Below are 27,077 nucleotides of genomic sequence, written 5' to 3'. Positions count from 1 at the left end.
CATGTTTGATTGGTGTGTCTTATCTGTTGTGCATTTAGCATGTAACAGTTTTTATCACGGAATATGGTTTTAATGATTTTATCTATGTGTTTATTTTCTATGTTGTTGTAATTAGCCATGGTTGATAAGGATGTGAGCACTGCAATTTACATGTTTTTATGGATGAATGCAAATGTATCTTAAACTCAGATAAAGCTGAAGTTACCAACATGAACATTTTGTCCCCTTGGGCTTATTTGAAGTAATGGAATCACTGTTTCTGGGTATGTAAATATGCATTTACCGACTATGTGTTGCAGTATTTCTGGTATGGAAATTAAAATGTTTAGGTATTCATGTCTAGCTACAGTTTGTACATTGTTTTCTTTATATGATCTTCTTTGAACCTCCAAGCTTCTCTAAAAGGTTCAGAAATATCCATCTGTTTATAATCTCTCCTGTTTGCATGTATATACAGTATGTGACTTTATATTCCAGGTCCATTGCTCAGAGTTCATGGAGTTTGCAGAGGTGGAGAACCTTCATGATTTCTACAGCGCAGAGGAGCGATTGGTCCACACTCAGGATCAGAGAGGGTTTTACATCGTGTACGACGCCGCTCTGAAGGACCTGGAGGAGCTGGAGGACGAGCTGCTTCTAGTCGGCTCACGCTTCATCCAGAGAGACAGGATTAAGAAGATGGGAAATGCCTCGACAGCAGACATCCACTCCTGGGCCGGAGCGGATGTTGACCGTGTTGCAGTGCTGCTCGACTTGTGGACGTGTGAGACAGAGTTTTTGGAGAGCAAAGTGCAGGTATGGTGATAAACATGACTGTGGATGAGTTCATTTGCTTTTCATGTCTCTATGTCGGCTGTCTTTTTCATTTACTTGATTCGTGTTATCAGTCACTGAATGAACGGTATTTCTGATACACCCTTTTAAGCACTTTTAGAAGATTTTAGCAAATTTTATTGCACCAACTTTGAGATTAAATAATCTTTTTCTTTGTATCTCTCAACTGGAAATATGTATCTGCCTGTTTAATTTTTCAAAGTCAGTCAGGTTCATAGATCAACAAGTTGTTTACTAACTTTTGGTGTCTCCTCGTTCTCCAGCTCTTGAACTGCTACTTTGAGGCCTACCAGCATGCAGCAGGGACAGAGGAGAGGTTTGCGTTGGCTGGAGTCATTACTGACATCATGCACTGTCGGCCACAACTGGACCTGAACCAGGATTACTTTGTTCAGGCCTACAGGGCTGAGATAGGCTGCCTGCAGAGCCACCAGCAGCTGATCAGAGACATTTTGGACAATCAGGTGAAAACACAAAGTCTGCAAAAGGATTGTGTTCAGGTGTGAATTAGTGATCCAACAGTTAAAGTTAAAATGATTTCCCAAACCTTTTACAGTTCCGTACCTCTTTAACCTCCAGCTACGTACTCCCCTTCCCCAAACTCTTATATGAGTAATGATGAGTAATGTTATTAAGTTAAGTTAAGTTATTAAGTTAGTAATGTTCGCATACCCCCAATTGTATATCACTTTGCGTATCCCCTGGGGTATACGTACCCCAGTTTGGGAACCAATGTCTTAGACGATTGAACGAAAATTAATTTGCAACTATTTTGATAATCTATAAATCTTTAAAGTTAAATATTTGTTTGTTCCAGCTATTAATGGAATGCACATTTGTTCATGTTGAACAAAACAAGCATTTTAAAGACTTCACTTTGGGAAGTTGAGATTAGCATTTTTTTTTACCAATTAATGACATTTCATAGGCTAAACAATTAATCTATTAATCGAGAAACTAATCAGCAGATCACTCGATCATGAACGTAATTGTTGCAGCCCTAGTTTAAATGTAATAACTGGTGTTTTGTGGAAAAAGATTATCTTTTTTTAAACCAATCATGATGTGTAAATTTCCTCTTGGATACAAAACACCCTATCAGATTGAAAAACAGCGGCAGTATCTCCAACGCATCTGGAGAGACGACGGCAATGGCTGTGTTCATGACTTTGGCCTCCCACCAAAATACGTTCCCAAACATCTGGTCTCACTTGGAGGCAGCAGGCAAGTACATACAGAAGCCTTACTACCCTGGATTTGGTATGTTTCTTTAACTATATATATTTTGTGTTCTTAAAGGAACATGCCGACTTATTGGGACTTTAGCTTATTCACCGTATCACCCAGAGTTAGATAAGTCCATACATACCCTTCTAATCTCCGTGCGTGTTGTAACTCTGTCTGGCGCACCCACCGCTAGCCTAACTTAGCACAGATCCTGGAGGTAACCGGCTCCATCTAGCCTACTGCTCCCAATAAGTGACAAAATAACGCCAACATTTTCCTATTTACATGTTGTGATTTGTATAGTCACAGCGTGTAAAAATAACAAGGTCACATGAGACACAGCCATCTTCTAACCGTATACAAACTGGGAACTATATTCTCAGAAGCAAAGCACTGCTACTTGGGTGGAGTGATTAGCGCAACACCTGAAAAGCACCGTTGTTACTCTCTGCTCCTCACCGTGGGGCTTCTCAGGTGCAAATCACTCCGCCCAAGTAGCAGAAGTAGCAGTGCTTCGCCTTCTGAGAATATAGTTCCCAGTTTGTATATGGTTAGAAGATGGCTGTGTCACATGTGACCTTGTTATTTGTACACGCTGTGACTATACAAATCACAACATGTAAATAGGAAAATGTTGGCGTTATTTTGTCACTTATTGGGAGCAGTAGGCTAGATGGAGCCGGTTACCTCCAGGATCTGTGCTAAGCTAGGCTAGCGGTGGGTGCGCCAGACAGAGTTACGACACACACGGCGATGAGAAGGGTATGTACAGTATAGTTTAATCTAACTCTGAGGGATACGGTGAATAAGCTAAAGTCCCAATAAGTCGGCCTGTTCCTTTAATACTTCCATGTTTGCCTTCTTGTGTTGTATTTGCAGCCCTGCACTGATGAACACATTCCTCCTGGAGGTTCATCCGTCCCTCTGCCTGGCTTCTGCAGTCTACCATGGTTTAGTTCAGGCTCACACAGAGCTCTGTCAGCTGCACCGAGCCGCCAGCATCATTGACCAACTCCTCCTGCGACAGAAGCTCCTGCAGCAGGCCCTGCAGAGCTGGAACCACCTGGCTTCACCTGGAGCCTCCTACAGCTCTCAGATACAGAAGGACGTAGGTTTTCTTTTTCTTGAAAATTGATTGAAAAGGTCCCATATTGTAAAAAGTGAGATTTCCATGTCTATTTAAATTATAAAGCAGGTTGAGATGTTATATAAATACTGTAAAGTAGGGCTGGGCAATATATCAATATTATATCAACATCAATATATGAGGCTAGATATCATCTTACATTTTGGATATCATAATATTGTAATATGACACAAGTGTTGTCTTTTCTTGGTTTTAAGGGAAGCGTTACAGTAAAGTGATGTTATTTTCTTATCGGACTACTAGCTGTTTTATTATTTGCCTTTACCCAATTAGTCATTGTATCCACATTATTGGTGATTATTTATCAAAACTCTCCTTGTGTTAATATTTTGTGAAAACACCAATAGTCAACCTACAATATCGCTGCAATATCAACATCGATGTATTTGGTCAAAAATAGCTTGATATTTGATTTTCTCCATATTGCCCAGCTCTACTGTAAAGTATGAAAACACTCAAGCCTCAGAGAAATGCACACAGCCCGTATTCAGAAACTGTGCCTTTAAACGAGCCGTCAGGACTTTTGTACGGTTGTGATGTCACAACTATACTAGGTAATATTTAGAAAGTGACGCTACAGTGCCGTTACAGTCTCCCTGGCTGCAATGATGGTGCAGAGACTCTGAGAGCGCAGATGCGGATGAACCGTAAATAGTGACCAATCACAGCAGACTAGGCTTTTTTGGGAGGGGGGGCTTAAAAAGACAGGCGCTAAAACAGAGCGTTTCAGACAGAGGGTGAATACAGGTATATTCAGACAGACGGTATTAGAAAAAGGTGTTTTTGAACACATGTTCTAGTAGAAACCCAAAATACAAGTTTAAATATAAAATTGAGCATAATATGGGAACTTTAAATCAATTAACATACATATAATTAAGCACATAAGTCTAACTTCCTTTTCTCTGCTCTCAGTTGTTCTCAGGTGTGTTTTTTGAGGACCCAATTTTGGTCCAAAAGGTGGGGCTGTTGTTAGTAAGATCTGCAGAGGAGAAGGACATGACGCAGGGAAAAGAGAAACAGTTGTATGGCGTGGAAACTTTCTCCAAGCTGCTGGAGCTCGTCACCATCCGCCATCGTCTGCTGGAATCAGCCTCAGAGACTGCACATCTGGCACAGTTAAGATAACACTTACACCAGGGGGAAAATAGTAATAGCTGGCCAGTGACAGAGTTGGGCCACCTGTAATTTATTTACAACAATTGGTTAAAATGAACCACAGAAAAAAACTCTAGACTTGTTCCAGTGGAACACTCACAACTCCATTGACCAGTGAGTTATATGTTGAGATAAATGCCAAGAATGATTTGCCATGTTGGTCATGTGACTGTACATGCAGAAATGATCCAGTTCAGTATCATGTCAGACTGTAACGTTCAATACTTCTGCACAGGTTGTACAGAAACGTGGCGTCAGAGCTCGGCTTCGATGAGTTCCACCTTTACCTGAGGCTGGTGCAGTTTGAGGTTGCTGCGCAGAAAGACAAAGCAGAGCAGAGGCCAGTTTTCATCACAGCCATACTGGAAGATGACAGCTCTGTGGACAGGTAGATAACTACGCTGTACCTGTATAACATGTTCTTTACTAGCAATGGTGGAATGTAACAAAGTACATTTACTCAAGTGCTGTACTTAAGTAAAATAATGTAGGTACTTGAGTATTATCTTTTCATGCCACTTTCTACTTCTACTACACTTCAGAGAGAAATATTGTACTTTTTGCTCCACTACATTAATCTGACAGCTTTTGTTACTAGTTACTTTACAAACTAGGTTTTTGCACACAAAACACATGTAGTTTTTAAAATACAATGTTTTATTATAAATTAAACTACCCAACAATATAACGGCATACAAGTCCAGCTTAAATGATTCACAAATTAAACCTTAGTTGATTGACAGAACTGTTTTGATTGTTTCCAGTTTCTAGAATGTGAGGATTTTTCTGCGTTGAGTCATCTTACTTTAAATGTACATTGGTGATACTTACATACTTTTACTTAAGTAACATTTCCAATGCAATTAAAGTGCGCTGTCCGCCGCAGGTTCACCCCGTCCCACCTGCCTCTGAGCATCCAGGAACTGGACGAGAACCAGATCGGGAGGTTCAGCTTCAGCTCAGAGGAGGCAGTTATTCATGTACGTTGAAATTAAATTCAGGGGTTTATTAGCCAGTGATCAAACTATTACTGACTGAATGCATTTCTTTTCTTTTCTCTTCATAGCTTATGAACACACAGAGTATAGAAAACCTGCAGGTGACTCTGGCCTGTCAGGTTGCACAGAAGAACGCATTGATAAGTGCTGTGAAGCTGGTTTGTGTTTGTCACTGGGCAGAGAGTGAGACGTCTTCAGCTCAGGTGTGAATTTCTTCACTCATGGAAAGTAACTAAGTACATTTAGTCAAGTACTAGTTCTTCTACTTCATCAAATTTTTCTGACAGCTGTAATAATAATTCAGCTTTTTCTTTTATATGATATTGTTAAAGATTAAAGAAGTGGTTCCCATCCATTTTTAGCTTGTGACCAAAGTTGCACCAAAGAGACATTTATCCTGCTGAATTCAAAAACTACCCAAATCAGTATAATTCAATATTTCACCAAAAACTAAAATTAGACAGAAATCTAAAATATAACTTGCTGCTAACACATTGATGCAGGCATAATATCATAATGAATGAGTACTTTTACTTTTGATACTTTAAGTACATTTTCTGATAATACCTTTTGTACTTTTAATTATTAGGATTTTAAATGTTGGACTTACACTTGTAATTGAGTATTTTTGGTAAAAAAGAAGAAGAATTTTTTTACACTCTGTTGAACATTTTTACACTCTGTTTTTACACATTACACACAGGCCGAAATACACACACACATGCACAAACAGGACCTCATACATGCACTAATGAGAGATGGCAAAGTGAGGGGGCTGCCAATGAAGGCGCCCTGAGCAGTTGGGGGGGTTCCATGCCTTGCTCAAGGACTCCTCATCAGTGCCCAGGAATTGAACCGGAGACCCTCCGGTTCCCAAGCCAAGTCTGACTGAGCTACTGCTGCCCCAAATGATCTGAATACCTTTTCCCCCACTGGTATTTGTCACACTTTAAAATAAATAAACTGCTGTTGAAATGTTTCAGTTTTCCAATTTATTCTCAGAGTGAAGTCGCCCGTTATTCTGATAAAGATGTCAAATTGGACTCCAAACCTGGAAGCGACACCAACAACCTGCAGAAAAAATCTAACGTTTCACCCAAAGGCTCAGCAAGACCTCCCACCACTCCCAAGGAGAGGTAATCTTCCCCACTCGCAGAACAAATGACACTGGTTATTATTAGCAGTGCCTTAGTGCTAACTCTTTAATAAACTGAGTCTTGTTTGTTACTCCAGGCTGATGGAAGCCTTTGTGTCCATCCAGCTGGAAAAGGTTGGTCTGCGTGACGAGATGCTGAACTCATTTGTGAAGAAGAAACAGGCCGTGGGGGGTCTTATAAAAAGCCCAGTGAGTTGCACACAGTGGTGGATTCTCAGGTGGCTGAGCAGGATGATAAATGTGATTGGCTGCCCATGAAGTAAAATTAATTTCTTTCACACCGCAGGAGGAAGCAGCCAAGATCAAAAGGAGGCTCATAATCGACTTTCTCAAGAAGTATGTTCTTAAAAACGTAACAAGACAAGACAAGTTTTTCCCTTTACGTCACCCTAGATAAGAGCATGTCGGATGTGTCTGTCCACAGATTCAGTACACAGATATCTCAGTATTGTGTGAGAGCGCAGATTGTGGCATATTATTACAATCTAACCATCATTTTGGACGACATCCCCTCCATCCGTCAGTCCCACTTCCTGATTGGTCAAACCAGAGAGCCCAGAGTCATTTCGGATTCAGAAGTTGGCCTTTGCTCTGACCCCAGGTACAACCAGCTGGAATTGTATGCATTGTTCATGTGTAAAATAGAAGAACTGTATGCTCCTCACATGTTGGCACTGACGAAAAGAGCAACCCTTGCGCACAGACTCTAAACCCCAAATTTATTTCAACAATCAACATTTCTATCCCAGTCAGATTGTTGCATGTTTAAAATGTTTGAAAATGGTTACCAAACTATTAAATATACAGCCTAAAAGATTATATGACGAACACCCTATAAATATGCATTTATACCATATATACACCAGGAAATCTCCACACATCTTCAAAATATTTGTCTGTAAGGACTGTCTGTTATTAAGGCTGATGGTTCAGCTTTATTGTCTTTATGCAGCTGTAGCCCCTTCCAAGCTACACACACAAAAAAAATGTTTAAACAAATATTTAAGGTATAATAGAATAAAACAGTGAAATAGGCAATACAATTTTACAAAGTATATAAAAGCACTAAAGAAAGAAATAAAAAGGAAAACTACACACAGAAAACTTTGGTTAAAGTGGGAATGAGGGTGGTGCAAAATGTATTGATGTGGTAATGCCAAAACCAGCATGAAGGAATAGTTCCATGTAAAAATCCACAGATACAGTGCAATCTAGAAACATGTGGCGCTGAATGTATGTTATGCTAAAGGCTATGGAAAGTTATGCCATAAATAAATGTAAAAATTAAATGTGTTATTTTGTAAGTTTGTTTTAGGCCTCTTGGTGTCAGATTTTAGAGGGTGAAGTATTTAAGGGGACATGAATACGTCTCCACCTCTAATGTGGTTTAGAGTCTGTGTGAAAGCGTTACTAACATCGAAAAACAGAAAAAAGTTTGTACATAAACTCAGATCTGTGTGGTGTTTCTTCAGTCATCACCTGAGAGCCTAATCACACCTCTCTCCACAAATAGGAGTTTTCAGCATCGGCCGCTGCAGTTGTTGTCTGCAGAAGGCCAATGTCTCCTCAACTTGTGGTACATCCCCCACTTCTCGGAAGTGCTTCACATGTTCAAAAATGTTTTGGTGAGACGCTTAAACTCATGAGGCTATTAATACAGCGGCACAAGACATGATGCATTTAACAGCTTTTTTAAAACCATGAATAGTTTTGAATGCAATGGTGTGTTAATGTGTAGATTTTAGTGCTTGCTTTTGTCCTCCTGGGTCACACGTTATAAACTACACAAGTGTCTTTAATCCACTTTTCACATAATCTTTGGGGTCTAAACTTTTTGCAATTTTACTTTCTTGTTTATAAATGTCTTGTCGAAACTCTGATTTCAACAGGCGTGTTCAGCAGCTCTCCATCACACTCTGCAGATAGTTTCAGCTCTCCATGACATCATTTATTACCTGGTTAGTTTCTCCAGACTGGGAAACACAGAAGACTCCTGTAGCCGTAGGAGAGGTCAGGATATGCAGGGCTCACTTGCAGCTGACTGGGGAGGCACTGAAGGCATCGGTAGGTTGATCTTGGAAACCGAGCATCACACCTGCCCCTATGCAAATATTAGTCCTAATAGGCAAGGCAAGTTTATTTATAGAGCACCATCTTATACACGGTGGTCATTCAAAGGGCTTTACAGGCAAAATGTGATACATGAAAGGACAGACACATTTTCTAAAGGTACAACAACTGCTGCGAGGCAGTGATTGGTGGACATTTTTACAGGATTACAGCAGCTCCAGATGACGGATCCTTTTTAGCTCCTTTTTTAAGGGGCCATAAGTTCTTTATTGCTGTCAGGGTGTAAAGACCATTTCAAACTCAAAATTTCAAATTTATAACAAAGTTATACTACTACAATGTATATTGACAATAGTTACCAACCCTGCCTTTTAATATACTGTACATAAAAAAAATATTTTTGTAAATGTACATACATACAGTAAATAAGTACATTTATTTATAAAGTGCCTTTCAAAACCAGGGTTACAAGGTGCTGTACAGTACAACATTGTTCCGGACGCACAAGTTCCGGCTCTTTCTCCCACCGAGAGGTGACGTTCCACGTCCCCAGAGCCAGGCTCTGGGGCCCGGGTCTGGTCCGTCGAGGCCCCTGACCTTCACTGCCACCCATGTGGCAGCGCACCCGACCCCAGCAGGCCTCGCCAACAGGTGGTGGGCGCCCATCGGATAGAGAGGGGTTTGCCACGTAGCTTTATTGGACTGTGCCCGGCCGGGTTCTATGGCAAGCGCGGCCACCAGGCGCTCGCTAACGAGCCTTCCATCTGGGCCTGGTTTCAAATGGGGGGCCCCGTGCTTCCTTCACACCAGGTCACTCTTCCTCATTGACTCACAAGGCTTTGTGTCCTCCTCTGTGGGTGCTGTACAGGAGCAGAGCTGCTGGAGATCCAGAATCAGGTTGACCGTCTGTCTGATCCCAGCAGCCCAGAGTCTGTAGGCCGACTGCTGCAGCTGCGCAGGCACGTCGTCCTCCTGCAGTTTGACACCGCCGTGAGACACCTCATCAGGTCAGTGAGGAGTTTGGCCGCTAATCTCGGAGCTGAGCCAGAGTGATCAATTCATCTCTCTCTGCCTTCACTGACTTTCTATCACAAATGATTTAAAGGCACTCATGCAACTGTTTCTTTTTTTATATTCGTTTTCTTGTTGCTGGTTCCCTTTGTTATGCTATCATGTCTACTGTCATCCTTTGGCTGGGCTACTTACGGCCTTTTTGAGAGTAATGGATTTGCGATTTTGCCCACTAATCCTTTCTTTTTCTTTCTGAAAGAGCTTGACGCTAGTCCTAATTTAGCTTTGTATTTATGGATCCATAGGAGTGCCATAAAAAATAATTACTGTGTAAAAGAATGAGATAATGAATGTGGAAATGTAAAGAAAAATAAATGAAAAAATAAGTAAAGAAAAAAATTTAAAAAACCAATAAAAAACAGATGAATGAATTTAGATATATAAGGACAAATAACATATATTACATATTATACATATTTGTATTGCATATATACCACTGTTTTTTATGTATTTATTTTATATGATGTAATTATTATACTTTTACAGATTGATTCTTTTTTTATGGCTCTCCTATGGCACCACACATCGTCCCATTTCCTTCTAGCTTAGGGCAACCTAGAATTTCTCTATTGATCTTTACACGAGACCTGGTAGTACCAAAGTAGTGGTAAACGTTATTATAAAGTGGTTGGTTGATGTAAGGTTATTGGTCAGGTTTATAATGCCTAATTATTATTATTATTTTTTTTTTTTATAGATTATTTTTTGGGCTTTTTTTCCGCCTTTAATGGACAGGACAGGTGAGAGAGAGGGGGAAGACATGCAGGAAACCGTCACAGGTCGGAATCGAACACTGGACCTCTGCGTTGAGGTCCAAGGCCACTATAACGCCTAATAGTTAATGAAGTGTAACACTGTTGGGGTGTGCCAACCATGAACCGCACATCACATTTCCTGTCTTCTCTTTACTGTCACTATCTAATAAAGGAAATAAATGAGATGGTCAGATTTTTCCCTTCTTTCATGTTTCAGGGAGGTGTTCCTCTCCTCCGGTGATGTTACCTCTTACCAGAGTGTGAGTGACAACATGGCGACCGCCCTCCCCCCGCTGAGCGACAGTATCCAGACGGACGTGTTCAGCCTCACGCTGCCTGTTCCTCCACCTTTAGAGACTCGAGGTTGTCAGGTTGGTTTAGCTGCATGATATCACTGGACAAATCCAGGGTACCCCAAGACTTTTTAAACCACCTAGGATAAAATTTAATGGCAACTTCACAGCCATATAATGGCAAATCAGGGTGGATTATTTCTTTTTTTAAGAATTCTTTTTTGGCATTTTTAGGCGTTTATTATTGACCAGTCCTTCCAGAAAACGTGATTATGCGATCGCATAATTCAATGCATAATCAGCCAAAGTCCACATATTTATGCGGGGGCCACATTTTTTCTAATACGCTGCACTTTCGCCGCATAAATTGCCGATTTCTGCGCAAATTATAATATCATAATCCAATCATAATCCCCTAATCTAAAAGCAGGGTGTTGGGGGAAATCACTTTTTTTTTCTCTTTTTCATTAAAAAAACGCAGTTTTTGCAAGTTCCCGCAATTTTTGCAAGTTCCCGCAATTTTATCGCATAAAATTGCATAAATATCCCGTATATTCCATCGCATTTTTTAAGAAAACGTGCCGCATAATCAAGGATTTTTGCCTGCAACAATCACAAAAAACTCCACATTTTTCTGGAAGGACTGATTGACAGGACAGTTTAGACATGAAAGAGGAGAGAGAGGGGGAATGACATGCAGCAAAGGGCCGCAGGTCAGAACCAAACCTGTGGCCGCTGCGTCGAAGACTGAGCCTCTGTACATGGGCACCTACTCTACCAGGTGAGCTACCCAGGCGCCCCATCAGTGTGGATTTTAAGCCTGAGAAAAGAAGTATTTACCAAATAACATTACCTGAATTTAATAAAACATTTGCGTAGATTAGTCAGAGCGCCAAAGATAGGCAGGCAGACTTCTTACATTTTCAAACAGCACATGTTTATTTGCAGGGTGCCAGTATAAATTAAAGAAATACAAATCTTGAAAATATTGAAAAAAACTGGAGCCAAAACAACAAAATCTACTTGGCAAAATAAGAAAAGCATGCGCACAACTTCTCGTCTCTAGGCTCTACCAAAAAGTCACTAAAGCACATGTTTGTATCAACAAGGCTTCCCTCTCTCTACACAGTAAAAATGCCACTGCCTTTATCAGGCTCTAATCTAGCCTGGACTGTACCACTATCTTCCAGCTGTGAGTCTACAAAATATTTCTAACTTTTACCAAAGTCTGGACAAAGCTAGACATAGTTTGCATTCATTTTACATAAATAAAAAAAAAACTTATGAGGGATGTAACTTGTATCATTTACCCTCAAATGCATTAAACAAACACATAAAAAAAAACTACACACAGAAGAACCCCATGATTTGGGTCTGCCCTGTTATGTCAGTGATGAAATCATCAATACCAAAAAAATACACCATGCTGCTGGAGCTCCTCACCAAACATTTCTACATGGATGACCAAACAAATCAACAAAGAAAAGGTGTGTATGAAGAAACAATTAACTGTTTCAAACCTGCAACTTAGTAAATCTAACTTAAATTAAATAGTGATTGTGTGTGAAATGAATTCAATACAAATAGAGCAATGTGTAAAATAAACATGGACAACTGTACATAAGCACAAGTGGTGAGTGCATTACCCACTTTGTCACATACTCTAATAACATAAAATGAATAAAATATTAATTTCATTTAGAGTTCTTATGCTATGAAACTAAAAATACAAATACAGTTAATTTAAAAGTTACCCACACAAAATATTTATTTATGATGTTACGGCATTTATTTAATCCTACAAAAGGACAAGAGAAAAATGTAAGACCTTTGTACATGAAATGTAACACTTTTAGGCCTTATTTTTAGAATATTAAATTTAAGAGTTTAAAGTGTAAATACTACATGTCAAGATGAGAGACTTTATTTGTCTCATGTTGTGTTTCTCTGCAGGCTCAGGGAATTTTTCCATGGAGAAGTTTTATATCCTGTCATGGATTGTTCCCTCTGGATGTTTGGGACGTTCCTCCCATCGAATACTGCATGCAGGTTAATACATTTTTGCCTGCTTATGGTGTGATGTAACAGTGGCTATGTGAGGTTCCTCCATAGACCACATTGCCTTGAGCCGGCTAGCCAAATTTTCTTCTGCCTCCCAAGCAGATGTAATTTAGAGTCGTCATTAAGTAACAAAACAATCGGGTCAGTAAGAATTCGACATCCTATCACATCAGATATTATTGAGCTGAGGTGAGAAGAAGACCTTTTACTAATTGTATTGACTTTTTATGGATACATACATTAACAAACGAGGTCTACAGCAGATAACGAGTGACACAAGGTACACTCATTGCTTTTGGAAACATTGGAACAAACGTCAATGTGTTTTAATCACTTTGATCTTATGAAATTCAATTTTTTTTTGTCTTGTCTGTGTTGTGTTTTGCGTGTTTTTGTACTGATATGGACCTGTGTGTCTGAAATAAAGTTGACTTGAATAACACAGAGGAGTTGTGTTTGTCTGCAGCTGTGTCTGAGCGCTCTGAGCGATCGCAGCAGACTGCAGGCCAACGCAGCGATCCTCGGCGTGTCGCTGCTCATGGAGGACGTCCTGAAAGGTGGAAGAGAGGCCGAGCCGGTTCGTCTCCATGGCAACCAGGATGACATTCTGCACGACGGAAAACCTGACGAAGTAAAAGATTGTTGTTTATAAGTTGCGACTCGTGGTTAAGAAGGCAAACGAGACAGCTTGGATTATGTGTAAACCATTCCTTATATGTAACTACGAGACAGCTTCTGGCTTTAAACCCACACAGATCTGTTATTGTCGCTCACATCTGTTTATTGTCTTTTGTTTAGGAAGCTGAAGAAGAAAAGAAGACGACTAGTGTGTCCCTTCTTCTTCAGGATCCAATCCGAGTCCAGTCTGTGCTGAAAGGTTTCCTCCTGCTCACCAAGCAGCTTCAGGTGTTCAAGGAGAGCTGGGCTCGAAGACGTCTGGGCCCTCAAATGTTGAGGACGCCCAGTTTCTATCAGCAGTTTGTGAAACTCTACAGGTACGGTGGGAAGTTCAGAAAGAGTGAGGATTTCATCACCTTCAGACAGCTGTATGTAGATTTCTTAGCTTGTGTTGATAAAGATCAGATAGCAGCCACCAATATAATATACCCTGAAAACTACCAAGGCATTTTATTTCCTTGCTTAATTCATTAATGTGTGTCAGTGGCTGCTTCGGCATAACATTGTTCCTCGAATTCTTTTATTTCTTGTAATGCAAATATAAATAGACCGGGGGTACATTTAGTGTCTGTTCTAGAGCTTTCAATCCTGTCAGTTTTCTTCATCAGCAGATGGAGTTTGCTCAGAACTTGTAGATGTTCAAAGGCGTTTTCTTCTTTTGAGCACTTTAGGGACAATTTAACCACTAACCCCCCAACCCCCCACCCCCAAATCCTTCTTGTGAGAAATCGTGTGACATCGCTTAGAGCACCTTTTAAGTGCAATGTAATGTCTTTAAAGTTGTCCCCCTATTTTTAAATTCATGACAACTGGGGCAAACTCCATTGGCTGATGAAGCTCATGTGATATGATTGAAAGCTCCAGAACAGCTACCAAAAGAATCAAATCTTACCTTTTGACAAGAATATTATTTTTCAACTGCTCTCTAAGATCAAGAATGAACTTTGAATCTCTACTTTCTTGCAACATCTGGCAGCTTAAACGTAATTATTTTAAATACGAGTGTTAGTCCCATATTTAAATGGCTGTCCTTCCTTTACAGAGCTGAAATCTTTTACCCCAGTATGAGAGCTCTGGCTCAACAAATGGGTAAGGCGCGGGACTATGAGGTCTTAATATCTGGCAGCCAGTATCTCTTGCCCCCGTCTGGAGCTTCAGAGGTTGATGTGAAAGCCTGGCAGGTACTGCACAGTACAACTACTTAACTGCATCAAATATTGTCCCAATGTGTTTGTAACAAGACCTCATTTCTTTGTAAAAATACACTGTCAACCTCTCAGCTTCACAAACTGCTGGAGAGCACCGAGTGTGACATGATCAGAGCGGTGCAGAAGAAGATTAACAGAGAGCTGACGCTGGTGGTTTCAGAGCGAACTCGACAGGACACAGGCCTACCTACAGGTCCGCCAAAAAAACAAACAATAAATCTACCTATAAGCACTGAATTGATATAGACGTCTTTGATAAAAAAAAATATATATTCTGTCTGGTCAGAGCTGTGGAAGAAAGCCCCGCTGAAGTACAGTTTGTCCCCCGAACGGCCGCAGATTGTGGAAACGTTCATCCAGCAGCTGATGGAGGGAGGTGAAGAGGTCGAGGGACAGGTAACACTGTAGGCCAAACGATGCACGATAACTACAATATGTCTTCCTGCAAAAAGCATGGTGGCCCAATGGTTAGCACTGTGGCCTCACAGCAAGAAGGTTATGGGTTTCAAATACAGTTCCAGGCCTTTCTGTGTAGTTTGTATGTTCTCCCCATATTTGCGTGGGTTTCCTCCGGGTGCTCCGGTTTCACCCGCCATCAAAAACATGTACTAGATTCTCCAGTCACTTCCCTTGATCAAGGCACTGTCTCAGATCTGGAGTTGGTCCCCGGGTGCTGTAAGTGGCTGCCCTCTGCTCACTTGAGGATGGGTTAAATGGAGAGAATGAATTTCGCTACACGTATGTGTATGTGACAATAAAGTACCTTTTACCTTTAAATACCTGATGATAATAACATGCTGCATTCTCTTACATGGGAGAAACTCTTTTGGTTAAGATATGTGTGGGGAAAAAAAAGAAATAAGTTGCTATGTTACTTCTGAAAATACTTATTAAGAAAAGTGAGAAATGAAGAAGTGTGTTTAAACCAGTTTAATACTTAAAAAGAGATACAATCCTTATTTTTTCACCTTATCTTTACACCTCAAATATGGGGATGCAAACAAAGTATTGCTGATGAAAGATAACTCTTGGATTTGATCACTAATTAGTTTTTGGTGAGGTAACTTATTATATTAGTATTCTTATACACCTTTGCTCCCTTCTCCAGTGTTAGGTTCACTGTACAGAAGTCTCCACGCTGTGTAATAGGGCTCCTGGGTCTTTCTTTCTTTCAGCTGACGGTCTCTCAGGATCGCCTCCAGCTGTGTCTCACTCACCTCGGCTGTTCTCTGACAGAGCGAGAGCGCCGCAGCTTTCTGCTTTACTCACAGTTTTATGAACAAATCCTGCAGCAGGAAACTCGGCTCCTGTATCAGCGAGAACAGGTACACGTGGGGGTTATCGCCTCGTCACACAATACAGTGTGTTTTATTGGCTGTTTATGGAGACATAATTTACTTCCAAAACTAACTTAGGCAAGGTTTTAATCCTAGTGTACAATGATTTTGTTTGCCAGAAAAGACCTGTTTTTAGTATCAAATGTTATAATTTTCATTGATTTATGGCTCACATAATCACAACTGTACTGTTTATTTCTTTCCCATTGTGTTGTATAATTCTTTTCCATTTTTAACCACAGGATTTAAAGAATCTTAAGGACTCTCAGAAGAATGACTCTCACAAAGAGGTAACTACGGTAATATATGTAGGAAATAGCAATGTAGTGTATGGCCATGGAGAGATGAACATATATTTTAAAAGGCAAATTGGGGCTGTATGAGAAAATCTGGAAATCATTTGACCAGATCATAAAAAAAGAGACATAGGGGATCTTCTACAGAGGGTAAATGCGGGACAGGATATCTAAAATTAAAATAAGTGGTGAACCCCAGAAGGGGAAAGGACTGAGACATGTCTTTCAGGGTGACAGCAAAGGTGCAATTCTTATTTATTTTTGTATTTATGCATATCATGGCTTTGCTGGAGGTTCCATTGCTAGGTACATGTGATACTGTCATATCATTTGCTTTTTGTTTCTTAGCTGTTATAGTACAGCAGAGATTAAGAGAGAAATGTTTTTGTGGGTCGGGATGGGGGGGACGTGGCCGGTTGTTAAAACTTGTAACGTGGGAAATGAATGGGATTCACCCACAGAACTTAAGTTTTGCCACAGTTGCAGCATTAGGGCTCAAGGAATGAATGTGCTGGTTAGTTAGTGCAGAGGGAAATACATCTAGGTGACAATTTGTGTAAAGTCTTGCACAGTATTTGGACAATGCCTTGTCATTAAGAAAACATTTTGAATATTTCTTTTTCTTTTTTTTAAATCGAGGCAAACAAGCGCGTTCTTAAAAAATAAACAGTTTTTTTTGTGCTGCGTTGCTGTACGACAGGGTGCTGTTGTCGTATGTCGTGGGATGATGTTGGAGATCTCGGCGCTGCAGGCGCAAGTCGCTCACCTGGAAGAAGAGAAGAGAACTCTGGAAGAGCAACTCAGTCTCAAATTCAGAGAACGCTATGACCCTTTAGTCCGACACCTCTTCTCTACCTGCATCCAGCTAAAGGTCAAAATATATCCAGCTATCTTTAGGAAAACACTTTCACCACTTTTAAAAAATGTCATCTTTAAATTTAGAATATTGTGCACTTCTGACTGATTGCTAAAGTGCACATGACAAAATGTTGCAAGCTCATCTTCACGTTAAATATTATCTTTTATTGATATACAGTAGCTTAATGCAAAGTGGTATACTGTTGAAACTGTCAAACTTGCTTTACTCATGTTTTTTATATTTTTCTCTTCACTGTATTGAATTGCTGTTTACAGCTTAAATTGTCTAATTTCCAAGAGTCACTATTTCACTTACTGTATCTACTTTTTGAGCCAAAAAAAACACCTTTGTTTGTCGTCACTGTGTTTTTGATCCTCAGGCCAGGCTGGATGGGTACCAGCGGCAGATGGAGCAAGATGTGAGTGAGATGGTGAGCAGAACAAGAAGCGAGGGAGTGGACCGAATCATCAAGCTCAAGAAGAAGTACGGCTGCACCAACGACAGTGATGGACTCACACAGTCAAAGGTACAGGAAGGCAGAAAACAGGAGTTTAGCTTGATATATAATGTAAAAAAAATTAAATACAGCATTTTCTCATGAAAGAACTGTTTACATGCAGATTAACTCACAAAGTAGACTGTCGATCTTTTCCCCATGAAACCTGTTCAAAACAATGTTGAACTTCCAGCTCGTGTGTGTGTGTGTGTGTGTGTGTGTGTGTGTGTGTGTGTGTGTGTGTGTGTGTGTGTGTGTGTGTGTGTGTTAGAAAGAAGACGTGGATGAGTTGAGCCTGGAGAACAGCCGGCTGGCTGCTCTGCTCTGTAAACAGAAGGCTCTGAGCCGCTGGAGGCAGGCGCTCCACCAGGAGAAACTCCACCGACAGCTGCTTCAAACTCAGCAGGTCAGCAGGAATATTCAATACTCACCAATCAAATTTATCTTCTGCAGTTTTTTTCTGCAGTTTTTTTTTTTAGGACCCCTTAGCTAAAAAAATAAAATAAAAGTCTGAGCAGGGACCCCCTACTAGATATATGGTATTAAATTTAGTTGCATAGTAAACTGGACCTACAATAATGTTTAAGGCGGCCTAAAGTCTTTACACATACCTTTTTATGGGGCGTACAATACTAAGCCATGGCTTCCTTACGGCTCCCTTAGCTGTAGGCCAGTAAGCGTATGATCAATGTTGCATACATTTAAAAAAAAAAAAAAAAAAAAACTCATGTTAATGTATATATTTTTTTTAAACCATCAAATAATAATTTTGCAGCCCCTCCTGCAGCAACTCTGAGGACCCCCTGTTAAGATCTCTTCACATACACTCTGTTGAGGGAACACCAGGAAACAAAAGCTTGTGTTTGCTGTCTGTCTGTGTTGGGTCCTTTATTTTCACTACACGTTCATATCAAGTTAGTTTTGACCCCTTTTGTTTTTGTGATATCTGATTTGTCCAAAGCATAATTTAATACATATACGTACATATAAGTAATACAGTTAGATATTCAGATTGATTAAAACAAGCTTAATGTTTCCCCCTTAACTTTTGCAATCAGTTAAGAAAGTAAATTAATTTAGCTCTCATTTATATTTTTCTGGATCTATATTTTCAACTCCTCACTTTTCTTATTTACTCAGTCAAATAACACTTCAGCCAATTATGTAAATCACATTTTATGCTTAAAAAAAATCCTTGTTGCTTATAGATCTTTTTTTACATTTCATTATTCAACTTACTGATTTGTGTATTTGTGTACTAAATTGTACTTTTGACTCATCAGTCATAAAACCTTGCTGAAACACATTGATTGTGATAATGGTTATTATAACGTTTTCCATTGTGCCCAGAGGGAGGTCAGCTGTCGCAGCGCGGCCCTCCGAGTGAAGATGACATCAGAGGAGGAGGTGGTCGTCCTGCAGGAGGAGCTGGAGGCCGCCAGGAAGCTGTTGAGCCGCTGCCAGGCCGAGAGCAGCAGCGCCAGGAAGCTGCTCCGCGTGAAGGTACGCCAAGTCGCATCCACACCTCACTGCTGCCCAAACGGGAACTGTGACTGTTTCTATTCAAATTAAATTAGTATTTATAGTGTCAAATCATGACATGAGTTATCTCAGGACACTTTACAGATAGTGACCATATGCTATAATTTACAACGACCCAACAATTCTCCCCCTCCCTCCCCCCCATCACTGCAACAAATAATTTTTATTATCGATTAATCTACTACCTATTTTAACGGTTCAGAGATGAATTGTTGGTCTGTAAAATGTGACATTTTCCACAGTGATGTCTTGTCCGACCAGCCGTCCAAAACTCAAAGATATTCAGATTACATTCAGATTCATAACTAGAAAGTACTCACCACTGCAGCTCAAAATTAGTATTTTAGTACTGTATGCAACTACCACATTTCTGGTATTTGAGGACTTTATCTGGTGTATGTATATGTATATTTTGCTCCAATAGACTTAGACTCGTATAAAACTCTACTATGAAGTGAGCAGTGATATTTTAAATTGTCATAATGTAAAACGCTGAGAGGAAAAAAAAAACTGAATCTGCCAAGCGCAGCCTGGATGTATTCACTGAATAACCACTGCTACACAGACAGAGGAGCTCCAGGTGGCCAGGCATCAGTCTGCACAGGAGGCCCGCAGCAGGCAGGAGCTGGACAGCTATCGGGTGCAGAGCCTTGAACGAATGCGAGCCGACATGGAGGACAGAGAGAGACGGCTCAAGGTGTTCAGCGAGCAGCTGGACAGAGGCAGCCGGATGAACCAGTTACAGCGACAACGCAGTGCCAAAGAGATCCGACAGGTCTGTACATTTGATTTCATTTTGTGTCTGTGCGTCCAGAAGAGTGTTTTTTCTATTGTTTATTACATAGGACAATTCAATCTAATGGTTTATTTAGCTTAAGACATTTCTTTACCCTGTTTATCTGAAACAATTTAAAATCACAAACATTTCAGATATTTGGTTTTCACTAGACATTAATGATATGCAGAAAAAAAGAATCGATTACTCTGAACACAGAGGCAGAGAAGATGCTCTTTAGTTTGGTGCCTTATTAAAAAAAAAATTCTAATGCTCTCTGAGGACTAAGGACTGTGAACTACATAAAGAACGCGCCTTTAATGTTTGAACAGAAACATTGTTTTGCTCCGTTGATAGTTGTTGATTGAGAGCCCTAGCAGGAGAAAATTACATATTAAACTTTTAATGAGACATTTCACTCAAAACCCTAAATGTCAGCGTCATGGTGGCCCTGGAGGAAAAGTCAGAGGATCACCAACATTAGTAGTATTCGTCTTCTGGGATACATGAATGACTGTACAAAACTGCATAGCAATCCATCAAATAGTTGTTTAAACATTTCCGTCTGGACCAAAGAAACTGGTCAATTATTAAAAAGGATCCCTCTAACTGAATGTTTTCTGTTGCACGTTATTGTGTACTGTAGGTAAAGGGCCAGCTCCAACAGGAGCTCAGCCTCAAACAAGAAGCCTTTCAGCGAGTGGATAAACTGCAGAGCCAGGTGAACGACATGGAGGCAGCTTTCTCCAGATGCACCTCTACACCAGGTACACATCCACAGAGATAGGTGATATGATATGCCTCTCTGTACACTGGCCAGTCGGTCTGGTTAACTGGGAGAGGTTCTCCATTTGCTTCAAATGATTTGACCTTAGGTTTCACTCCCAATTCTATCACAGGGCAAAGCAGGACTTATTACATGCTGTCAGTCAGCAGGTTGAGTACTAGAGGTCCCTCAGCAGGTTCTGTACCCACCACAGTATCTTAGTCTTAGCTTCATTTCAGAGCAGTAAAGTGATAATCTGTAAAAATGATGAATAGTTATAGATATACTTCTAGCTGCTGATGCGGTTCAGGAGTACACCTAAAACCATCATGTTATCCAGATACTCTACTACTAATAACTTTTTGTGATGACACTTTAAATTCCATTACAGATTGTATTTTCGCCCTGCAGTGTGGAGCACTAAATTTCAGTCTGTTCTATTTGTGTCTCAGGTCTACACAGGGCCAGTCAGCAGCAGTCTGCCTCGCAGCTTGGCAGCCTCACAAACTACGCAACACTTCAGAGCTTTGCTACAGCGCCACAGCACCGGAGAGCAGAAACAGCCAGGAGTCGCTCCAACACAAGAATAGTGCGGCCTAAAGCAGTGAGTGAGCACAAGTTCAACTGAAGTTTAAATGAGTTGTGGGGAAGAGGGCAACACATGAAGTATTTTCAAATTTCATTTTTTTTCAAATGTAGAGGAAAAAGTTTTCTCAGGTCCCAATTCGGTGGCTGGTTCAGATGAGTTTTATTGACTGTGCAGGGGAGAAAGAAGCTCTCAAGAAGCTGTAGGATTCCCTCTGACTAGAATGAGTTTGTAGCCAGGGTTTTTATACAAGGTTACAGGAAACAACAAAATAAACAGATGCTGAGAAGACATTCAACTCACAAGACTGTCTGGGTGTATTTGCATAGACTTAATACTGTCTGCTTCAACTAATCAAAAGTGCTTTGATTAGTTAAAGGAACACGCTGACTTATTAGATGGTTATACAGTTATAAGTCCATACATACCCTTCTCATCTCTGCGTGTCGTAACTCTGTCTGGCACCCCCACCGCTAGCCTAGCTTAGCACAGATCCTATAGTATAGTCACAGCGTGTAATAATAAGGTCACATGAGACACAGCCGTCTTCTAACCGTATACAAACTGGGAACTATATTCTCAGAAGGCGAAGCACTGCTACTTGGGCAGAGTGATTTGCTCGCAGCACCTGAGAAGCCCCCCTTGTTATTTGTGACTATATAAATCACAATATGTGAATAAGAAGAAAATGTTGCCGTTATTTTGTCACTTATTGGGAGCAGTATGGACTTTCGTCTAACTCTGGGGGATACGGTGAATAAGCTAAAGTCCCAATAAGTCGGCGTGTTCCATTTAAGGTGTGAGTTCCTGTTGGAGCCGACCTGGGCTCTGAACAAAAGGTCTCTCACAGTGAAAAAAATGCTTTGTTTTAACACTAGAGCAAGGGCAGACATACTTAATTAAATCAGGAGAGACTAAAAGTCATTTCTAAGACTGTTTTGTAACACATGAGACATAATACACATTTCATCAGGTCATACAGTCAGTGCTGTTGCACTGTCTTTGGATAAATACATTCTAATCAGCCTTTGTTGTTCTTTCAGGATCCGTCTCACCTGCATGTCCAAACTGCTGAGAGGCTGTTACCAGACCTGTGACATTCTCCCTTGGGTGTTTTGTAAAGCAACACCAACTTGTTTAACATGTTAGCTGCTGTTTGACATGCAAAGTGCCTATGCAGCATGTTTGTGAACCAAGTTATTTTCAAAGCTAAGACATAACCCTCTGCCAGGGTTTGGCTGATTTGTCATTCAACAAGGCATTTTAACACAGTGCAGCACCATTATGCTGTTTTTGCCCATATTTCAGTCTTATGTAAAATGGAGTAATGATACAATAATTTGTCAATTGAAAATGAAATGTCTTAATAAACACTGTATTGTGTTAGTCCATGAATTTTATCAAATATTGACATTTAGTTTTATTGCTAACCATTTCCTAAAGCCTATTATTGGTCTTTAGATTAATTAATGCATTTCTCAACCATTGGCATCATGTCCAGTTCCATGTAAAAATCAACTAACTTACACCTGAAACCTGCATGAGATTGTAAAATCAATTACAGTTAACATTTACTTGCCTTGCATGTGGCCGTGAAAAAACGTAGGTATTTGTCGTATTGGGGAATGGTCAGTGTGAGCTGTATTAAACAATCCCAACCCACTGTGTTTCTTGGTATGCCAAGTACAGCCCCTTTAAAGAAAAACTAATTAGGGTATGTTTTGGGAAAAGGTTGACAGAACATTTTTCATATATAAGTTTCAAGGAAAAACTTGATTCTAATAATTTAGTTAGCTATTAATGTTTACCATAGCAGCATTATCGGCGTGGATTTGGCAGCTTCAGTCCTCCGGCCCCCCCTCAGCTCTCCTGCGGCAGCCCGGTGGTGTACAGGTAGGAGACGGTCCCTGCCTGGATCTGGAACGTCTGTCCCTGGATGTGGTGGCTGGAGATCTGCTCGCTGGTCTGGCTGATGGAGATGGGCTGGCTGCTCTGGCTGCTGATGTGAATGGCCTGGCTGTGTGTGTGCTCCCTGCCCACCTGTCCCACAGCGAGCTGCTGGATGGGCTGGTGCATCACCTGCAGCTGCTGGACCGCCCGTTGTGCTATCTGAAGGGTGTGCGGGGCACCGTGCTGAGCCTGTAGCTGCTCCATTGCCTCTTTACTGAGCGTGAGGACGTGCATCTGCTCCGGCTGGTGGCTCATCTGGCCCTGCAGCAAACCGATAGTCTGAATCTGAGGGCTCTGGTCCGCCACGCCACTCTGAGCCACCAGAGCCACGTTCTGCACGTTTCCTGGCGACTGGGTGAGGAGGGTGAGTCTGGAGTGGGACGATTCTGCCGCCTCCCCCTCGGTGGTGATGATGCTGATCTCCTGGTTCTGCCCCGGCCCAAAGTTAATGTTGTCCACGTCTCCAGTCACCACCAGCTGGATCTCCTGTTCAGAGGTGGAGGGCAGCTGGTACGGCTGCAGCGGCAGGATGTCGTGGACCTCCTCCTGCGGTGGCTCTGCGGCGTGGGGAGCATCTGACGTGGCTTTTGTTGTCGCAGCTCTCTCTTTGTTGTGAGATTTGGTGTGCGTGTTCAGATTGTCCAGGCGTGTAAACGACAGGCCACAGGAGGAGCACGTGAAGGGTTTCTTCCCTGAGTGAGAGGAGACATGTCGCCGTCTCGCGCTAGGGTCCGAGAAGGATTTGTGGCAGATGCTGCAATCATATGGCTTCTCCCCTCTGAAAAATTACATTTTAATGTTTTGAATGTAAAAGCAGCCGTTTTTATATTGACAATGGATCAATATAAGTGTTTAGAGGAAGGGGTTGCGCAGGTTGACTTTTTTCAATATACTACACTGTTGCCTTTTTAATCACTTTTTCAACATACTATGACTTTTTTTATATCACTTTTTACGACTTACTATATATGGGCTTTTTTTTTACATACTATGCTATGGCTTTTTTTGTCACTTTCTTTAACATACTATATTATGTTTTTTTTTTATCACTTTATTCCACATACTATACTATGGCTTATTTATATTTTGTTTAAGATAATTTGGGGCATTTTTAGGCCTTTATTTGACAAGACAGCTGAAGACATGAAAGAGGAGAGAGAGAGGGGGGAATGACACGCAGGAAAGGGACGCAGGTCGGAGTCGAAGCCGGCTCGCTTCGTCGAGAAGTAAACCTCTGTATGAGGATGCCCGCTCTACCAACTGAGCTATTTGGACAGCCATACTATGGCTTTATCATCACTTTCTTTGACATACTATACGATGGCTTTTTTATCGTTTTTTTTTTTGACTTACTATACTATGACTTTTTTCGACCCACCAGACTCAGGCACAGTATGAGAAACCACCAGAGATGGAAATTAATGCTGAACAGTTGTGATTCTTCAGTCAACTGATGGTGTGACAAATCGGCCAGCAGCATCAGGAAGTCTCATTATCCACATGAGGACGCATCAGGATAACCACAGTGACCTGGGAGCTCCACAAAGAAACCCTTTCATGGAGGATCTGTACAATTTTGATAAAAGTTGTGTATATATGTATTCATTTCATCTGATTAAAATGCTTTATTTTGGTCTTTTCTTTAATTCAGTAGTGTGGTGAAAGAGAAAAATACAAAGACTTAATGAAACTATTTAACAGGTGATATGAAAAATGTAATTAGTTTATTAAAAAATCATAGTATGTTCGAAAAGTTATGCAACATCTGTTTTGTGTTCTAAAAACAAATAGTTGCTGTGTCTTCTTTGTTAGTATAGTATATAAAAAAGTTATAGTATAGTATGTCGAAAAAAGAGACAAAAAGTCATAGTATGTCAAAAAGACAAAAATTAAGTGATAAAAAAAGCCATAGTATAGTATGTCGAAAAGAGTGATAAAAAAAGCCATAGTATAGTATGTCGAATGGAGTGATAAAAAGGCCATAGTATAGTATGTCGAATTAAGCGATTAAAAGGCCATAGTATAGTATGTCGAATGGAGTGATAAAAAGGCATAGTATAGTATGTCGAAAAAAAATGATAAAATAGCCATAGTATAATATGCCGAATGAAGTGATAAAAAGGCGATAGTATAGTATGTTGAATGAGGTGATAAAAAGGCCAAAGTATAGTATGTCGAAAGAAAAAAAAGACATAGTATAGTATGTCGAAGAGTGATCAAAAAGCCATAGTATAGTATGTCGAATTAAATGATGAAAAAGCCATAGTATAGTATGTCAAAAGAAAAGAAAAAAAAAGCTATAGTATGAAAAAATGATAAAAAAAGGCATAGTATAGTATGTAGAAGAGAGTGATAAAATAGCCATAGTATGCCGAATTAAGTGATAAAAAGGCCAAAGTATAATATGTCGAAAAGATTTATAAAAAAGCCATAGTATAGTATGTCGAAAAGAGTGATAAAAAAAGCCATAGTATAGTATGTCGAAAGAGTGATAAAATAGCCATAGTATAGTATGTCGAAAAGAGTGATAAAATAGCCATAGTATAGTATGTTGGGTGAAGTGATAAAAAGGCCATAGTATAGTATGTTGAATGAAGTGATAAAAAGGCCGTAGTATAGTATGTCGAAAAAAAGCCATAGTATAGTATCTCGAGAAGAGTGATAAAATAGCCATAGTATAGTATGCCGAATGGAGTGATAAAAAGGCCATAGTATAGTATGTTGAATGAAGTGATATAAAGGCCATAGTATAGTATGTCAAAAGAAGAGAAAAAAAGCCATAGTATAGTATGTCGAAAAAAAGCCATAGTATAGTATCTCGAGAAGAGTGATAAAATAGCCATAGTATAGTATGCCGAAAAGAGTGATAAAAAGGCCATAGTATAGTATGTTGAATTAAGTGATAAAAAGGCCATAGTATAGTATGTCGAATTAAGTGATAAAAAGGCCATAGTATAGTATGTCGAAAGAAGAGAAAAAAAAGCTATAGTATAGTATGTCGAAAAGAGTGATAAAATAGCCAATGTATAGTATGTCGAATGAAGTGATAAAAAGGCCATAGTATAGTATGTCAAAAAAAAGCCATAGTATAGCATGTCGAATGAAGTGATAATAAGGCCATAGTATAGTATGTCGAAAAAAAAGATAAAAAAAGCCATAGTATAGTATGTCGAAAAAAAGCCATAGTATAGTATGTCGAGAAGAGTGATAAAATAGCCATAGTATAGTATGCCGAATGGAGTGATAAAAAGGCCATAGTATAGTATGTTGAATGAAGTGATAAAAAGGCCATAGTATAGTATTTCGAAAAAAAAGAAAAAAAAGCCATAGTATAGTATGTCGAAAAAAAAGCCATAGTATAGTATGTCGAAAAGAGTGATAAAATAGCCATAGTATAGTATGTTGAATTAAGTGATAAAAAGGCCATAGTATAGTATGTCAAAAAAAGAGAAAAAAAGCCATAGTATAGTATGTCGAAAAGAGTGATAAAATAGCCATAGTATAGTATGTTGAATGAAGTGATAAAAAGGCCATAGTATAGTATGTCGAATTAAGTGATAAAAAGGCCATAGTATAGTATGTTGAATGAAGTGATAAAAAGGCCATAGTATATTATGTCAAAAAGAGTGATAAAATAGCCATAGTATAGTATGCCGAATGGAGTGATAAAAAGGCCATAGTATAGTATGTTGAATTAAGTGATAAAAAGGCCATAGTATAGTATGTCGAAAAAAAAGATTAAAAAAAGCCATAGTATAGTATGTCGAAAAAAAGCCATAGTATAGTATGTCGAGAAGAGTGATAAAATAGCCAT

The 27,077-nt window shown here is 40.0% G+C and overlaps 2 protein-coding genes across 3 annotated transcripts in view; one reads left to right on the top strand and one right to left on the bottom strand.

Moving 5' to 3' along the window:
* si:ch73-242m19.1 (uncharacterized) overlaps positions 1–22,713 on the top strand; it is a 36,596-nt gene extending 13,883 nt beyond the window's left edge. For both annotated transcript variants that reach the window (XM_028566252.1, XM_028566253.1), the window contains 32 exons: positions 478–795; positions 1,098–1,298; positions 1,937–2,058; positions 2,941–3,169; positions 4,124–4,326; positions 4,602–4,754; positions 5,253–5,346; positions 5,433–5,567; positions 6,367–6,500; positions 6,598–6,709; positions 6,807–6,856; positions 6,945–7,121; positions 8,034–8,145; positions 8,410–8,584; positions 9,459–9,597; positions 10,634–10,787; positions 12,663–12,758; positions 13,237–13,401; positions 13,569–13,765; positions 14,491–14,629; positions 14,729–14,849; positions 14,943–15,052; positions 15,832–15,981; positions 16,236–16,283; positions 16,990–17,160; positions 17,528–17,674; positions 17,916–18,050; positions 18,995–19,147; positions 19,752–19,961; positions 20,608–20,728; positions 21,180–21,331; positions 22,357–22,713. In XM_028566252.1, the coding sequence (XP_028422053.1) occupies positions 478–795; positions 1,098–1,298; positions 1,937–2,058; positions 2,941–3,169; positions 4,124–4,326; positions 4,602–4,754; positions 5,253–5,346; positions 5,433–5,567; positions 6,367–6,500; positions 6,598–6,709; positions 6,807–6,856; positions 6,945–7,121; positions 8,034–8,145; positions 8,410–8,584; positions 9,459–9,597; positions 10,634–10,787; positions 12,663–12,758; positions 13,237–13,401; positions 13,569–13,765; positions 14,491–14,629; positions 14,729–14,849; positions 14,943–15,052; positions 15,832–15,981; positions 16,236–16,283; positions 16,990–17,160; positions 17,528–17,674; positions 17,916–18,050; positions 18,995–19,147; positions 19,752–19,961; positions 20,608–20,728; positions 21,180–21,331; positions 22,357–22,410 (4,677 nt within the window). In that variant the 3' untranslated portion in view covers positions 22,411–22,713. The remainder of the gene's footprint in view (positions 1–477; positions 796–1,097; positions 1,299–1,936; positions 2,059–2,940; positions 3,170–4,123; positions 4,327–4,601; positions 4,755–5,252; positions 5,347–5,432; positions 5,568–6,366; positions 6,501–6,597; positions 6,710–6,806; positions 6,857–6,944; positions 7,122–8,033; positions 8,146–8,409; positions 8,585–9,458; positions 9,598–10,633; positions 10,788–12,662; positions 12,759–13,236; positions 13,402–13,568; positions 13,766–14,490; positions 14,630–14,728; positions 14,850–14,942; positions 15,053–15,831; positions 15,982–16,235; positions 16,284–16,989; positions 17,161–17,527; positions 17,675–17,915; positions 18,051–18,994; positions 19,148–19,751; positions 19,962–20,607; positions 20,729–21,179; positions 21,332–22,356) is intronic.
* Positions 21,902–27,077, bottom strand: part of zbtb24 (zinc finger and BTB domain containing 24) — a 16,773-nt gene continuing 11,597 nt past the window's right edge. Inside the window, 1 exon segment of the mRNA XM_028566260.1 lies at positions 21,902–24,041. Coding sequence (XP_028422061.1) covers positions 23,174–24,041 — 868 coding nt within the window. The 3' untranslated portion in view covers positions 21,902–23,173.

Source organism: Perca flavescens, chromosome 20 (genome assembly GCF_004354835.1).
Source record: "Perca flavescens isolate YP-PL-M2 chromosome 20, PFLA_1.0, whole genome shotgun sequence".
In the NCBI taxonomy this organism is placed as follows: Eukaryota; Metazoa; Chordata; class Actinopteri; order Perciformes; family Percidae; genus Perca; species Perca flavescens.
Note: the sequence above shows the minus strand (reverse complement) of the source record. Positions and strands in the feature narration are given on the sequence as shown.